The sequence below is a fragment of the Nylanderia fulva genome, unplaced genomic scaffold (assembly GCF_048542155.1).
Source record: "Nylanderia fulva isolate GAGA-0341 unplaced genomic scaffold, ASM4854215v1 Scaffold4, whole genome shotgun sequence".
NCBI lineage: Eukaryota > Metazoa > Arthropoda > Insecta > Hymenoptera > Formicidae > Nylanderia > Nylanderia fulva.
Genome location: NW_028190476.1, coordinates 8,308,979 through 8,327,306, shown reverse-complemented (window position 1 = coordinate 8,327,306; position 18,328 = coordinate 8,308,979). Strand labels below are relative to the sequence as shown.

At 32.3% G+C, this 18,328-nt stretch overlaps 2 protein-coding genes across 4 annotated transcripts in view; one reads left to right on the top strand and one right to left on the bottom strand.

Moving 5' to 3' along the window:
• Window positions 1–6,084, top strand: part of LOC114937905 (nucleolar protein 9) — a 60,323-nt gene extending 54,239 nt beyond the window's left edge. Inside the window, exons 2-3 of one of the 3 annotated variants that reach the window (XM_085486084.1) lie at window positions 2,971–3,115; window positions 3,182–6,084. In XM_085486084.1, the coding sequence (XP_085342210.1) occupies window positions 2,971–3,115; window positions 3,182–4,762 (1,726 nt within the window). In that variant the 3' untranslated portion in view covers window positions 4,763–6,084. Of the gene's footprint in view, window positions 1–1,624; window positions 1,731–2,970 lie in introns of those variants that run through there. The other 2 variants (XM_029311577.2, XM_085486083.1) reach the window with 2 other exon arrangements.
• nvy (CBFA2/RUNX1 partner transcriptional co-repressor nervy) overlaps window positions 5,200–18,328 on the bottom strand; it is a 64,557-nt gene continuing 51,428 nt past the window's right edge. The window contains exons 5-8 of the mRNA XM_085486082.1: window positions 13,343–13,614; window positions 9,729–10,375; window positions 8,656–8,954; window positions 5,200–8,042 (exon numbers count right to left, since the gene is read on the bottom strand). Of these exons, the coding sequence (XP_085342208.1) occupies window positions 7,794–8,042; window positions 8,656–8,954; window positions 9,729–10,375; window positions 13,343–13,614 (1,467 nt within the window). The 3' untranslated portion in view covers window positions 5,200–7,793. The remainder of the gene's footprint in view (window positions 8,043–8,655; window positions 8,955–9,728; window positions 10,376–13,342; window positions 13,615–18,328) is intronic.

Here is an 18,328-nt window from a genome sequence, read left to right as displayed (position 1 = left end):
TTTTGTACAATAAAAATATATTGTATAAAATTAAAATGACATTATTTTTTAGAGTAGTTTTTTATAGTAATTTAAAAACACTGTTTTTTTGTATAACACTTTTCACATGAGTACGTAAACTTGTCGCCTTTTTTTACCTTTTTAAAAATATACTTGAATCAAGGATTACTTTTTTTCTGTGAATATATAAAATCTTTTGCGTCAAAGTTTTATAAAAAAAATGTTACATATATGCATATTACAAATGTTATATATGCATATTACAATCATCGCGTAATTACTAATTGATTTATTATTAATATATAAAATCTTTGCGTCAAGGTTTTATAAAAAAAATGTTACATATATGCATATTACAAATGTTATATATGCATATTACAATCATCGCGTATAATTACTAATTGATTTATTATCACTTTACTATAAACTTGTCGCCTTTTTTTACCTTTTTTTAAAAAATGTAAGTTTTTTATGGATATACATATACCCAGCAAACACTACGTTACAGCTATATAATTGTTAGTTGTAATTTTCCACTCAAAAATATAATACATGTATATTATAACAATTCCCATACAGCACAGATTATTGCAATTATATTGCAGCAACGTTGCAATGTTGCAAGTTGCAATGCAACATTATAAAGACATTGTAGAGATATAGGTGCACAAAATTCTAGCACACTTGTAGCAACATGACATTAATATTTCGGAAATATTGCATGTAATCCAAATTCTATAATTTATATATTGTAATATATATACATATACCCAGCAAACACCAAGTTACAGCTATATAATTGTTAGTTGTAATTTCCCAATCAAAATATAATACGTGTATTATAACAATTATATTGTTGAGTGGAAAATTACAACTAACAATTATATAACTGTAACTTGGTATTTGCTGGGTATAATACTGTAATTAAATAATTTTTTGCAATATTGTACAATAAAAAATGTTAACAATAATCAATAATTTTGTTAATAACATTAATATTAATTTATTGCAATATTGTTGTAATATTTTGTTGAAATCTTCCAAAAAGCGGACATTTTAACATTGCTGCAATTCAACAGCAATGATGTAGCCACATTTTGCAGTGAATTTGCAATATTGCAATATTGCGGTGAAAGATTGTTGTAATGTTTTTGCAATCTATCGGTGCTGTATGGGAACTAACATGGATGTTACATGTAACGTACACGTTATATTACCTGTTATATTCCGTTTTATTATAGCAATGTAACAATTATATCGGTGTTTGCTGGGATGTTAGTTGTAATTTCCCACTCATAGATGTAACATTTTAATATTTAACATATATTACATTATAGTTATATTGTAATTATATACCAAATAGCACATTGGTGTATTGATAAGTCAGTGCTATCTTGGGATATAATGACAATATAACTACAATGTAATATATGTAATATTAAAAATGTTACATCTATGAGTGGGAAATTACAACTAACATATACGTTACATGTAACATGCTTGAGTATATAACATTTATATACTGTGTTTGCTGGTTGCTTTACTTTGTCAGGGGGCGTACTAGTACACGCGGCCGCTCTCTTGTTTCTCTCTGCCTGTACATACACGTATGTATATATCTATATATATTCGCTCAGTGTATTCGAGGTTAGGTTAGGCTAAACAGCAAACTGCATGTGCACGTGTTGTCTCGCACAGATATAATATTATATTTAAATACATCTTTATAGGTAAATATATTTCAAAATATATTTTTCTATATATAATATATTCCATATATATTTACATATATCTATTGTATATTCATATTTTATTAATATTCGATTATTTCCAAAATTTACGTGAATAATAACACACAACATAACCTACTATAAAGAATCCATATAGTAGTAGTAGTAGTAGTTCATTTATTGTTCCCCTTGGGGTTACAAATTACATACAACTTATAATGAACAAAAACCAAAAATTTACATAAACAACATATACGCAATATAAAACTTTACAATATAATCTTAAATAAAAACGTAGATATTTGAGAATCGCCAGACAGAATTTAAAAAAGGTAAGAATCTTCTCTCGACCGTACTGGCAAATATTATTTATTCAATCACAACGTTTCGACCCTTCTTTGAGTCCTTATATTAAGTGATTTGTAAAAATAAAAATAAAATTATAATTTTAAGATGTCAAGAACGAACATAGTGTCGGTTTGACAACACATCAAGACTCTTAGACGAGTTATTGGAGACTGATATAATCTTAATCTAACTTAATTCTAACTTAATCTAATGTAGCCTAATTATTCTAGGGTTGGGCTTCCGCTTTAGGTCGCCCGTTGACCAGACCATCTCCCTTTGGCTTCTGCCCAACCCTATACACACACACATATGCTTTTGGGACTTCCGTTTCCTCTTGTCTTCATTTTTTTTCTTTTTAACTTTCTCCCCTTTTGTCCCCCTCGTGTCATTCACTCCTCCAATCATCCTTCTTTCCCTCTTAATCTCCCCGTACGCTTCTCTCTCCTCTCCCTTTCTATCTCTTTCATCCACCCATCTCCCTCTCCCTTTTCTTCTAATATCTCCCTCACAGCTTCCTGCCAACTGTCTTTCCTCTCTCCCTTCAATCCACACCTCTCCCATACATGCTCCCATGACTCTTCCTCTTCTTCATATATCCTGCATTTCTTCTTCTCCACCTCCTTCCAGTACCTGCTTTCTAATATCTCGCTTCCTAATCTAAATCTTGCTACTCTCCTCCATCTACTTTCTCCCCAATTCTTTCTTAAATATTCTGGTACATAAAGAATCCATAGAAATTGTCTAAATAATCATAATTGGACTAAATTGGTTAAAGGCACATTAAATGTTTACAAAAAAAAGTTCAGAGAAGAGAAATCGTGCAGTGTATATTGATTTAATATCTCTAAATATTAAATTCAAATCTGATCTCTAAACATAGCTATTTCTTTAGGTACATCGATCATCAAATCATGATGGGATCACAAGAGGCTGGGAAAAAGCGAAAAAAGAAACGTTCCCAGACCCAGATGGCGAAAAAATTTGCTCGTCGAAGAAATTCAGGCAACGATCTGGATCAGGACACCTATCAGTACATGGTTCGCATCGTCGAGTTGATACGCAAAGACTTCTCTTCGTCTGAAGAAAGATTGATGTTTGCGCAGAATGTTTTTCAGGAGACGGCAGGACGCGAGGTCGACTGCGCGCGTAATCAAATCGGATCTCACGTTATCGATTCTCTTCTAAAGTACGCCAGCCTGGAGGCAATTCAGAAACTGATAGAGGCATTTGAACCTTCCTTGAGACTGTTGAGCAGCGACAAATGTGCCAGTCACGTTTTACAGAAGATAATATTGGTCTGCGCTGATAGAGGCAATCAAGTTTCCACATCGATCACAAATAAGGCTGCTGTCGTTGAAATTAAGCCACTTGAAGCTAAAACTTACAATGATATTGTTCTAAGGCTGAGCAAATATTTTCTGAACAATTTAGAGGAGTTTGTGTTTGACACTTATGCTAATCATGTGTTGCGGACAGTCATCAAGTGTCTTGCAGGATTGATCGATGATAATGAGAGTAATAAGAAATCTTTTGTTCAGTATTCTGTGGAAAGACGTCCTGTCATACAAGAGTATAAGGATCTGTTGATAGAAAGTTGCGATCGATTGCAGAAATGGCCACAATTCTATCAATTTGGACAACAAGAAATTACTTCTGGCTTTGTACAATGTATCTTGCATTCTTTGAAAGATGTTGATCCGGATTTAACAAATGCCATTATTAAAAAAATTAGAAAAATATGTTTTAACACAGATGAAGAAGAGAAGCTATCGAATATATTTAATGCAGAATCTTCTATCAGGATATTAGAAGCTTGTTTGACAGTAGCACAGTCGAAAACTTTCATAAAACTATATAAAACATATTTTGCTAAAAATTTGAAACATTTATGTTTGACACAAAATACTAATTTTAGTGTGCAGAGATTATTAGATTATTGCGTTACAAAAGAACTCTTCGAGGAAATATTTGACAAAGTATCGGAATACTTTCCAGAAATTCTTCAACAAGGTTTCACTGGGATATTTGTCAGCGCTGGGAATGCATGCTTAAGATTGCAAACAAAACAAGGTGCATTTATCAATTCAATGATCAAGCTATTGAAATGCGATACATCTACTGATGATCAGACCCAGCTTGTAAGATGTATAGTGACTTTGAAGGATCCAGATCAACTAAAGGCTATTCCAAATAATTCACAACCACTCAACTTACATGGAAGTTTAATAATACAAGCCATATTGAATTTCAACAAACCCATAAAAATTGCAAATTCTTTATTGGAAATGAGCAACGAAGAATTGTTGCAATTATTTAATGATCCAAAGGGCAGTCGAATTCTGGATGCTTTCATGGACAGCAAATACATCGGCGAAAAGAGTAGGGAGAAATTATGTAAAAAACTGCATGGCATTTGGGCAGAATTAGCGAAAAGCACGCACGGATCTAGATGTGTGGACAAAATGTGGATATGGGCGCGTATGAATCAAAAAGTCCTCATTATGGAAGAATTGGCTGCGGCCGGAAAAGCTTTAGAATCCACGAAATCAGGCAAGATTATCTCCGCGAAACTAAATGTTCCATTATTTGCGAGAAATAAGAAGGATTGGTCGGAATCGCAAGGTAAAGAAGAAAAAACGAAAGCATTATTCGCGGATATTATCGGAAAAAATCCTAAAAAATAATTTTAGGAAATGTAATAATACAGGTCACACACATATATATATATATATATATATATATATATATATATATTTATTAAATAAATGACAAAATTTATATATGTATTGTTCTCGTTTATCGATTAGTTCTTCATGGCGGAATAAAATCGAATCATATATTATCATCTTTTTCACAAAAATTTCTCTTTGTATATTTATGATTACTAAAAATTAAGAGCTCGAAATGTTAATTTTTTCATTTAATTGAAAAGAGAAAATTTATCGAAAGAAATACTTATACAATTTTAATTTAATTTTCACATTTAAATAATATTATACAAATTAATTCCCCACGAAGAAATAAAATCAAATCAGCTATTTCCTTATTTTTGCGAAAAGTTTTTATAATGTAAAAATTTCTACTTCAATTTTTTTATTTAATAGAAAAAATGAGACTTACAATTTTAATTTAATTTATCCCGTTTTTACATTTAAATCGCGTTGTAGGATGCAATAAAAAGATCTGATGATGCTATTTCTCTTATGTTCTGACATAGAATAATCATATTATATATTTCGTTAGTTTACAAATACATTTTATATAATATCCATATCATACATCCCCGCAACGCAATATGCCTAGGAAAAATTACAATAATTCATAGTCTAGATTTGAGCAAAGTTTTCCTAATGCGTATGATCGATAAATCCGCTCCATCTTCCCGTGTGTGTACATGTGTGTGTGACTAGACTTACATAAATATACGTGATAATTATATCCTGAGGTGTGCGCGCTTAAAAGTAAAAGATTCTCGAGAATTTCTCTAAGTTACATATTAATCTCGTTTTACAATCATTAAATCTATCAATTGACTAGGATAAAATCGATGCGATTTATTTTCTTTCTTTTCGTGTATGAGAAACATCGAGATCGGGGTAAATACGCGATAAAAATCAAATGACTTTTCGTGTATCTATGTGTTGTGTACGTATCGATTTTATCTTGTACGATACATGTTATTTTTTCATAATGATATTCTGCGGTGTAATATTGAGATACGGTAAAAAGTTACATTCACATGTGAAAACACATAGTACTCGATCGTTTTTTTTTTATATGTATATATATATATATAAGAATAAAAATTATAGCTCGTCATAATTTTATGCATCATAAATTTCGTGCTTTGCCAGATTATTACGAATAACAAAAGAAAAAGAGATGCATTTTTTAAATTGCAAATCCGAACAAAGCTTACCAATTGGACGAGTTCTTTAACTTTTTGCTCATTATGTGAAAAAATTGCTAAAATAGCGAAACAAATAAAATGTCTACGGGAGAGTTATTTTCGTAATGCTACATATTTATTTACTGCTAATGTCGATTCAAGGATTCATTGATCGAAGATTATTCAGAGATTCACTCTCTGTGTGTTATCTATTATTCTTTTAATTGCAAAAAACACGTTTAAGACACGCATTATTTCTATTGTTTGCTTTAATCCTAGATAATAAGTGAATTGCGGAAATTTGCGATTCGGTAGATGATAAAAAGCGGATAAAACGGCTGGCACATGATGCTGATAAACATTTATTACGACAGTGCTGTGCATATTTCATTATCTATCCGAGAAAAAAAAACGCAAACATCTATACGATCGGTTACGCTACTTGAAGTGAAATCATCAGTCGCTCATTTTGCGTGATTAATTAATAAATTCTAAAAACACATTTTTATCACACCCGATATTTTTTTCCATTCGAAGCGTGCGAAAAATCGTGTTTTATCCGTGGAATTTACAAATTTTCAGAAAATAGGCTCCCGATATTTTTCAGATATTTAATAAATTCTAAAAACACATTTTTATCACACCCGATGTTTTTTTTTCCATTCGAAGTGCGCAAAAAATTGTGTTTTATCCGAGGAATTTACAAATTTTCAGAAGATAGACTCCCGATATTTTTCAGATATATTTTTTTGGACCGTCGTACTGTGTTATTAATTATTATGCTACGATTTAAAGATCGATAGAATACCAAAGCTGATCGATCACACGAAAATTCGTATTTTTCTAATCGATTATAAATAATCGTATTTCACTTACTATATCGCACATTATCGCCTAACTGAAACGCCGGGACTAGAGATTATCTATTCAGAAGATAACTGATCGTATCAGCATTTTTAATGCTGTCTCCTTGTCACAAGCGAATAATTAAATTTATTCACAGTTACGTTGAACTAGATATTGTAAATTCTTGTTGTAGACTCGCTCACATTTTCAGTAATATTACAAAAGAAATCTCAGTTTCGCAGAAAGAACAGGACATAACGATGAGAGTAGCAGAAGATGTATGATCGATGAAGGATCTGCAGAAGATGGACGAATTAAAAAGAATTGGAAGGAATTCATCTCTTGTTAAAATTTCTAATTTTCAAGAATTAAAAATTGTTCTTTAATAAGATTGTTATATTTTTCTTTTTTCAATTCTTGGAATACAGATGATTCCTGTGCATTTTATGTATTTAGATTAAGTTGCATGGTTAAGTTCACATTAAATTTTTTTTTATGTTCTTCAAATTTTTTTACGTTTTAATTCAAAACTATAGCTTAAGATGAATAGAATATGATACTCAAAAACCCGAACAATTAATTTTTTGATCGAAATAATGGGCTGGGATCATTGGAAGGGTATTGTTAGCATACATTCACATATATTGATCCGTTTAGGATTGTCAGTACAATTAGCTAATCGAAAAGTCCTAGTATTTAACTGGCCAATTAGTCAAATAGGCTATCGGATCTTGTCCAGAAGTGTCATTTACACTCTGCGCAATTAATAAAGAGTTAATTATCATTCTTCAAGAATCAAGAAATGAAAAGAAAAATCCAACAGATCGCTTCCGAAAACATTCAGGGAGGAATGATTATCTCTTCATTTCAATTCGTCCACCTTTTTACAGAGAAGACTCCTTAAGTTGCTAGGTTTTGCGCGATCAACGCGACTCGTAGTCGAGCCATCTAATCGATCGGTTGTTCTTAATACCGCGACGTCACTTTCCCTTCGAGGCAGCCGCGACTGACGTAGCGTCGACCTCGTTGACACTCGTGGAGAGATTCGCGGCGGCAACCCTCGGCGGGCTGCGCGAGGCCGATCTTCGCGGCTCGCGCGGCGGCAGGTTGTTACAGGTCGTATGATGACCGGCCTCCCAATCGCGATGCTGACAAAACGAACCGCAATACCGGGCGATTCCGCAGCCGCCGCAGGTCTCCAGGGCGGGCCTGCCACAATTCCAACAGCTCTGGAAAGATTATGGGAAATTTTCTAATTTGGAACTCTACTGATGGGATTTTCTCTACACTCCATTTAATATTTGAATCTGTTCTTTTCAGTTGAACTGCACCAGTTCAGAGTTTATAGGTCTATTCCTTCCCTAATAGCACACTATACCCGAAAGACATTCAGAGGATATCCAAAGGACATTCGAACATCCTCAGGATGTTCTCTGAACGTTTTCTGGATATGCATGCTGTTAAGGTTTTGGCTAAACTAGCTGGATTAGTAGTTCAGAGTTTATCTCTTTCCCTCCAAAATGGAGTAAAAAAGATAAACTAGTGAAGCCAGTTCAGCTAAAAAGAACAGACCTTTTGACTTGAGCAACTGTATATGAACTGGAACACTTCTTACATCATATATATCTCGAACAAAAAGAGCAATCAATTAATAAGTTAAGAGAAATTAATTGAACGAACTAATAGTTACATTGTATTAATTGTGATCAGGGTTGATCTATAAAATTATCTATAAAAATGGATCTACATATACTTCGAATGTTTGAGTAATTAATTTAGATAGATTACAAATGTCTACCTAGACATAAATACAGCTAATTGTTTTTAATTAATTACACTTACGGATCCCATCATGCTGGTCAGATGGACGTCCTTCTCGTCTTCGGTGGTCGACGGTGCTGAATTTGTCGTTGTCGTCGGTGTTGTTACATTCCTAGTGCTGGTCTCCACCGCGCTCGAGCTCCCGTGAACCCTCAGAAAGGGACCCTGACGAAGACTGCCGTGATTTCTTTGGGACAGAGGGAGATCCAGTAGCCGATGAACCCTCAAACGTTCGTTCGCCCTAGATTCCGCAACCGCAACTGCCACAGCTCGTTGCACTTCCGCCACCGCGGCTCTTTTCACCTCTAACACAGCTTCCTCTGGAGATTCCAATAAAATCGATTTCCGATTAACACTTATCTTATCTCATTATTTATATCATCCTCTTATTTAATTGTTAACTCCATTATGTCAAATAATATTTCTAAACATATATACTGAGTCTAACAATAAAATTCATAAACTCATCAATTACAATTGCTACATATCTTATTGCTGATTGGGAAATAATATATCGATGCCAACGTATTTTCCATTCTTCAAAGCAGTTTTAGAATTGTTGTATATATAAAATGGTTTTCATAGCCGCAGTTATATTACTCACGTACGAATCAGATAATTTTTAGCTCCAAAGCAAATATAACAGTGTTGGAAACCCTCTCTATTCATCCCAATTCATCAGTAAACTTTCTTTTATTTCCAAAGATAAAGGAAACATTAACGAACGCTCTTTAATCGCATTAATGATATTAAGAATAAATCTAAGACTATTTGAAGACTATTTCACAATTTCAGACTGCTGCCTAATAAGACTACTTTAAAGAAGACCACAATGATAATCAGCAATAATGAATTCTTGAACTTTATAGTCAGATCTAGTCAAATACACGTCCTTAACAGCACACATCCCGAAGATGTTCAAAGAACATCTTGAGGATGTTCGAATGTCCTCTGGATATCCTCTGAATGTCCTTCAGATATGGTATACTATTAGGGATTTCTAGAAGTTGATTCTATCATCTAGAAGTTCAGTAAAAACTCGAAAAGTTTGTATCATACAAGAGATAGATTTATAAAACTTTTTACAAAAATACCGGCTCTCCGTTTGACCTCGGCCACCCTGTCCTCGGTCGCCCTAATCGTCTGCGCGACGATTTCGCCGGACAATCGCTTCAGGCTGCCATCCCGATCGCCGGTGGATGATTCAATCTGTACACCGTTTGTGGACGAGGGGTTGTTGCTGTTGCCGTTGTTACTGGTGCCATTTTGTGCCGCCGGCACCACACCTGCGGGTGGTGCCGCGGCTGCCGGACTGGAACACCCTCGTCGCTGAAGGATCGCCAGTGCCCTCTTCGTTTTCTCGACCATCCCAAGGATGCAGTTGAGCATCACGTGGATGTTCTTCCACTCGTCATCCAGACTACCCCCGTTCTGCGTTTGCAGACTGTGGCTCATCGGCTGTTGCGACTGTTGGGTTAGATGATGCGGCGCGGAAAACGCGTTTATTTGGTTGATCTGCACCAGACTAGGCGGCACCGGGCTAGGACCATGGCCGTGCGCGTGACCTTGAATTGACCCGCTCGTGGAGTGCAGCGGATGGTACCAGCAATAGGACGGATCCGTTGATTGCTGCTGCTGCTGCTGTTGCTGCTGTTGCTGTTGGTGATGATGGCTCCAAGGATTAGTGGACCTCTTGCCGTACACCGGCATGTCATCCAACAGGACGCCGTTCTCGTAGTATCTGTTGAAATTCGCTAATATTAACGAGGGAAAAGAAGCAACCCAAATAGCACCATGTCCAAAATTGGTGCATAAGATACAGCATTAAAAAATCTTTAAAAAATTTTTAAGAAATCTTATAAAATATGATATCCCAAAAACATCTTGAACATATGTTATACACCAATTTTGGACATGGTGCAGTCTGGGAAGAATGGATATTGTTAGTGAAACTATTTTTTGAGTTTTAGGTGACATTATTAATCCAATTATTATGTCGTATCAAGACACTTTATGCGCATTCCTTAATATATATTCTACAGCTCGCCCAAATCCTGTATTATTCGTCATAGAGCACCTCTCTACTCTTACACGGCGAGTTGTTTGGGCATTCAGTATCGCGTGGAGACCGCCTGCGAATCAAAGATGACTGTCCATGTGTGTATGCGTTTACACCCACGTTTACCGACGCGATGTGTATTAGCAGGATGCCGATAGGCACTCGAGGCAAGTTCGCTGGTACTCGTGGACGAAGGGGTAACAGGCTGCGGAAAAGAGGGAGAAGGGGAAGAGCGCGATGGGGTGGTGTTCGGGAAAGGTGGTGCTCCGATGATATATGGAAACGTCACCGGCAGACATATCGAGAGAAGGCCAGGGTGGCATTGCCAGGGCGCACACCGCGTTTTGTCGCCTTCGTATTCGCTTCATGGTGTCTCCCTCTCTCTCATCCCGTATCTACGTGCATATCATCCTAAGCGGAAATCCGTCCGGTGCTGCTGATTTCATCAACACCTCGCTCGGTGCTGCGCGGTTGAAGATGACACGTGGAATTTGTACATTAAGATAATCGAAATAATAATCCCTTTTTTTATATACCCTAATTCTCGACTGCTTAAATAATTCGAGGACTCTTAATGACTCTCATCCCAGCAAACACAATATATAAATGTTATATACTCAAGCATGTTACATGTAACGTATATGTTAGTTGTAATTTCCCACTCATAGATGTAACATTTTTAATATTACATATATTACATTGTAGTTATATTGTCATTATATCCCAAGATAGCACTGACTTATCAATACATCAATGTGCTATTTGGTATATAATTACAATATAACTACAATGTAATATATGTTATATTAAAATGTTACATCTATGAGTGGGAAATTACAATTAACATGGATGTTACATGTAACGTACACGTTATATTACCTGTTATATTCCGTTTTATTATAGCAAAATATTTAAGCGCGCATTTGAAAATTCTCTGAATCACATTTCTTTAGCAGATAGTCATTGACGATCGTCATTAAGAGTTCTCGAATTATTGTATTTAAGCAATCGAGAATTAGAGTATATAAAAAAAAGATTATTATTTCAATCATCTCTCATTTGAGAGAAAATTCGGTTTCTTGTTAGCGTGTTTCAACATTTTCGCGCGAGACATATCAATATCGAATGAAATGTTGAACAGGAGGCAATTTTGCATGTTTAATGAATGCTTGATCGCGATAAATATCGGGCAAGAAATGTAGGCTGGTAGCCAAGATTTTTCCGAAACGACCAGCATATTTGCGGTTTGGCAAACGTAGTACGTGCGCGTGTACACGCAGATGTGTAGTGATTTTGCGCGTAAATTTATCGCGCGAAGATTCCACGAGATCACTGAACGAGCCTCAATTTATATGATTATTAATTTACGCGCTCTCATCTATTTCTCTTACACAGTGCGGTGAGAAAGGGAGAAAGAGAGAGTTATTATATTTTTTAATAACCTCTCAGTCGGCAGATACTATAATTAGCATTTATAAAATCTTCACATTTTAATAGATAAATAAAAATTTTATATATATTCCAATTTTTCATATAGAAGGTGTTTTTAAATAAGTACAAAAGAAAGATGATTCTCTCTCTCTCTCTCTTTATCGAAAATTAAGGAGGGTTTTTCATATAAACATATACCCCTATATTCCTCTCTAAGAAATTATACTAAAGAGAAATGAAAATTAGGATTTAATTTTTTAAAACTATTGATTTTACGAAAAAGAAATACAAAAGTTTTTTAAAAAATCAAGCTTTCTAATGCATATTTTTAGTTAATTATATTCCAGACGATTCTAAATCTAATAAAAAATTGAATAGGGGTTGTTAGTTTCATCCCTTTATAATAATATGGGAAGATTAAAGAAATATTAATAAATATCCTTTTTATACTAGTACTAGTGGAAAATATTCACGAAATTTAATTTTCTCAACTTGTCCAAAATTTAAGAAAAAAAATTAAAAATCTAATTTTTACCTCCTTTGAAATGTAATCCTTCAGGAAGAAATATATATATTTATATGAAAATCCCTTCTCTTAATCTTTGATAAAGAATCATATATATATCCCAAAGTTTTTCGCTCTTATCTAGAAACACCTTTTATATATTTTTTTATTTAATATGTGAGAAATATATAATTGCATTCATCTTAAAAAACAGACATAATTATTTATCTGACAGAACCCGAGAAAAAAGTTTGTATATATAACAATATAAAATTATATATATATAGAAATATATAAAATTATACATATAATCGCAAAATTATATATAAAATATGTCCATACATAATTAAATAAAAGTGCTTTTTATATATAATTATATACATTTATATATAAATAATAAATAAGTATTTCTTCATATATATATAAATATATGTTTCATATATAATTTGACATGATTATATATGAACCCTTATAATTTATATATCAATTTATATAATTATGTATAAAAATGGACATATTTCACAAATATAATTTTACGATTACATAATTATACAGTTATTTATATACAATTATATATGTATAAAAATTTTTTTCCCGGGAAATTTTTCATTTTTTCAATTTAAATCGATTTATATGTTCGACTCTTCGCTCGCAATTCACATTTGAGGACCGACTGAAATACATAAAAAATGACGTAAGTTTATCACACTCACGGGGTGTCGGAGGCACGGCGTTTCGTCGTGTGAGCTCCTGAATAATGATGCAACGCGCCCGCGGCGTTGCTGCCCGTCGCGTGCTGAATGGCACCGACGCCGGGATTAGAACTCGAGCGCATGGCGTAATGAGCGGAGCACTGATTATTACCGCCGACGATCCCGTTCGCACCCCCGTGCTCGCCGAACACCTCGACGGACTCGCCGGACGAGACCAGCCCCACAGTCTCCAAAACAGCGGACTCGTTGGATCGGAGGAATTGCACGCAGCTCTGCGAACGTAAAAAAAAAAAAAAGGATCCTGTTAATCCTTTCGCTATCATCCATATCTCACAAATCTGCCGCATTTATTCTGCAATATATGCGAACGTGTAGAAACTGTTTAGAATTACTCGATTATGAACCCTCTAACAGCTTTAATCAAATTTTCGAGAAAGATGAATAATGACAAATTGTTACAGTTGATGACAGATCGGTGTATTTGATTGTAATAGCTGATATATGCATGTATAAAATTTTCCATTTTAATTAATATAGTTAAATCAAATATTGCTGAAACAATGACTGCAACAAATATTTCGTATAAAAAGTTTCAAGTGAGAAAAAGATGATAATCTTAAGTTTTAATTAAGGTTATTTTTTTAAGATCATTTGAAGATCAACTTAATTGTTTTTTTTAATAAAATCACATTCTAATTTTTTTATATAAATTAATTCTTCGCAATATTTTGGCACAGTTTCATTTTAAAAAATTGATTGACTTTTAAATAATCTTGAAAAACGACTAATTTAGTTAAAATTCTTAGTAAAGATTATCAATTTTTTCGTTCTTTTCAAAATCTTTTAACTCTGTATAAAATATTATCTATTATTTATATATTTTATATATAATCTATATATTATATATATTTTAAAGCCACAGTTTAAATAATATTCGACGATATTACTTAAAATCAGATAGCATAAAGATTTTATTTAAAAAGATAATACAATTTTTATAAAATTATAAAATTTTTATTAAAAATGCCATTATTAATTTTTCCATCAAAAAAAATATATCCTGCACAAATTACTACAATATCACAAAATTATATTATACATTATATACAGTGTTTGCTGTTATCTAAATGAAATTATATAGATAATCATGTAGATAGAATTTTGACGTTATTTTATCTTTATAAAGATAATAAAAATATGTATTATCTATATCTACATCTTAGATAAAAAAAAGTGTTATCTTTACTAAAATTAATAATTATCTAGAATAATGTTCAGATTTTATTTAGAGTCGTAGCACAAAAATACTTAAGTAGTAGAACTTACGTATTAAGCGATAAAAACTTATGACTTAATAAAATATGAATATATTTTTATATCCCTTTTATAATTAACATTTTTTTATAGTTGTGTTTACATATATAAGTAATCTTAAAAATAATGTTATTTAAAAATTATCTGGATGAATCGCCATATAATTTTATCTTTTATCTAGATATTTAAAAGAAAATCATCTTCATCTTATCTAAAATGAATTTACAAATATTTTCATCTTATCTTTATCTAGCTAATTTAAAAATCATCTAAGCACAACACTATGATTATATATAATAATTTTATATATCAGTTTCTAAAACCGTGATTTATGAGACTATCGGAAAGTTGTAACACATTATAGAGGATGCTTAGGTCTCTTCAATTATGAAGCTGATTGGCTCTGCTGCTCGCATCGGTTTCGACTTTTAATATTCGTTTCACTGCTTTCTTTATTGCCGTTCCCGCCCATCTAGTCGAAGTTCTCGTCGCCAGCGAGCCCCTTATTCCGTCGTGCCCTCTTTTACCCCCAATACTCAGAAGTCGGCATGGCAGGGTGGGATTTATCGCTTCTAATTCAATATCGGTACCTTCCGTACAGCTTCTGCGCCCCTCGTGCTTCATTCCCTTCGTCATCTCTCATTCCCTTCTTTTCGAGCTCTTTCGTTTTCACGACTCGCAATTAACGATCATCGATCCGGGGGCCCAGGTATACACGTGATGATCACTTGCGCGCAGCAGGTACATGTGTGAAAATATTCGCGAACAGCACTTGGCCGATCCTAAATGTTTCCGAAAATCGATGATAGCAAGAGCCTTGAGAGAGAAAACACTCTTGCGCGGATAGAATAAGTTAAATCTTTTTTAAATACATTAACTGTATTTAATGTACATTAATGTATTTAAAAATGTATTTAAAATGTATTCAATGTATTTAAATACATTTTTAAATACATTAATGTATTTGAATACTTTCTAAATACATTAATTGTATTTAATGTACATTAATGTATTTAAAAATGTATTTAAAATGTATTCAATGTATTTAAATACATTTTTTAATACATTAATGTATTTGAATACTTTCTAAATACATTAATTGTATTTAATGTACATTAATGTATTTAAAAATGTATTTAAAATGTATTCAATGTATTTAAATACATTTTTTAATACATTAATGTATTTGAATACTTTCTAAATACATTAATTGTATTTAATGTACATTAATGTATTTAAAAATGTATTTAAAATGTATTTAATGTATTTAAATACATTTTTAAATACATTAATGTATTTGAATACTTTCTAAATACATTAATATGTATTTAAATACATTTTTAAATACATTAATGTATTTAAATAATTTTTCAATACATTAATATGTATTTAAATACTTTTTTAATACATTCATGTATTTAAATACTCTTTTAAATACATTAATGTATTTAAATATATTTTTAAATACATTAATGTATTTAAATAATTTTTAAATACATTAATATGTATTTAAATACTTTTTTAAATACATTCATGTATTTAAATACTCTTTTAAATACATTAATGTATTTAAATACATTTTTAAATACATTTTTAAATATATTTCTAAATACATTAATGTATTTATATACATTTTTAAATACATTAACAGTACAATAAACTGTCAGCATATCAATATTAGTATAGACTCGCTACATCCCGATCTATTTTTTAATTTTGATATTTTATATTACTTACTGACATTTTAATAACAAAATTAGATTAAAAATTTATTTCCTGATAATATGAAAATCTTGATAGTATATAGGATATCTCATTTTAATTAATATAGTCGAATATTGCTAAAATTATGATTGCAACAAGAAAATATTATATTTATTGAGAAATCGATGTAAATAAAAAGAAATTAAGATAATATTCTGAAAATTTTCAAATAATCTTGAAAAATACCTTGAATAAGTAAATTAAAATTATCAACTCTTTTTTCTTTCGAAATTTTTTAATTTTTATACAAAATATTTTCTTATTTACAGTTATTTCTGTAATATTCGATTATATTTATTAAAATAGGATACTCTATATAATTTATCACGTAACATGGATCTAAACTCCTAATTGTCTCTTATCACATTTTTAAGAAGTAAAAATGTTGCACAAAATTTTCTAGACCTTATTATCACGAAAAAGAAATTAGCTACCATAGTTAAATTTTAGCTGTCCCATATTACACATGAAAAATTATATCTAAATTTTAGCTATAGAATTCTTCGTTAGACTCAAAATTTATTTCCTGATAATATAAAAATCTTGATAATATACAAGGTATCTCATTTTAATTAATATAGTCGAATATTGCTAAAACTATGACTGCAACAAGGAAATATTAAATTTACGAGGAATTGATATAAATAACAAAAAATTATAGAGTCTGATTCTAAAACTATAGCAAAAAAATATTAATTATTATAAATTATAACTAAAATTCAGACGAGATAACTAAATTTCAAGTTGTAATATAGTGAAGCTAAAACTCAGCTGTGGTGGTTAATTTTTTGTCCGCGTGATGACGCCGAGAATTTCGCGATTGGGGGATGAAGATACTCGAGTCTCTCGGGAAACCATCGCACTCCGGCTTGCGACTTTCGATTCTCACGAGCGCCTTCATCGCGCCGGTGGCTCTCGGTAGAATGTAAATGCTCGCTATTAATTTGCAATTCGTTATATCTCACCGGGAGCTCTCTCTGTCGCAGCTTCACTCTTTCCGTTTTCCGCTCGCCTTCGAGACGGGCAACAGCTGCGGACGTTGTAGCGCGAGAGCGGAAGGATCCTATTAATCCCTCGAGCCTCTGAATTTCGTGGTGTCGCAGAAATTAAAGTCACAGCGCGGTGCGTATCGATTGATACCGAAAAGAACGAGCTCGCTTCTTCGTCGTCAGAGCCCGCGTTGCACCGCCGAAATCGTTCGGTTTCAACAATTCCGATGCTCTATCGAACGATCTTCGAAATTGTATATAGGGTGTCCCAAAATTAGACACCCTGTTAATATAGGGAAATTTCTCAGGTTATTTGGAGACGATTTTTCCTCGGCAAAAATGTCGAGGCACCAATCATTTTTGAGTTATAAGCGGGTAAAAATAGAGTTTTTTAGAGCAAACTAAGCCTTGTAAAAATAAAATATTAACAAAATCACATTTTTGAATTAATTTCAGGTAGAGGTTACTTTAGTAGAATTTTAATTTAAGGCTTATTGTTAATTACAAAGATACATGATGGCAAAAATTGAGAACATACAAAAAATGACCTCTCTCGACATTTTTGCTGAGCAAAAATCGTCTCCAAATCGTCTTGGGAATCTTTCTATTAACAGAGTGTATATTTTTGGGACACCCTGTATAAGCTTTTTAAAAAGTAATCAGAACTTTTGCAAAAAAATTAATTTCTGTTTACTTTTATTACAGTTCAACAAAAAAAACAAAAAAATTTATAATTTCCTTTTTTTTGTTCAATCACGTCACACACATCATTTTAAGAAATTTGCAGTTAAAAATTCAAGAAATAATTATTTTAATGTATTGTTCTTATTAAATAGTTATGGTATATGTGATACGTTGAAAATGTTTTGTTGCAATCACAAAATGAAGTGTTATTAAAATTTTGAGCTTTCCTAAATTT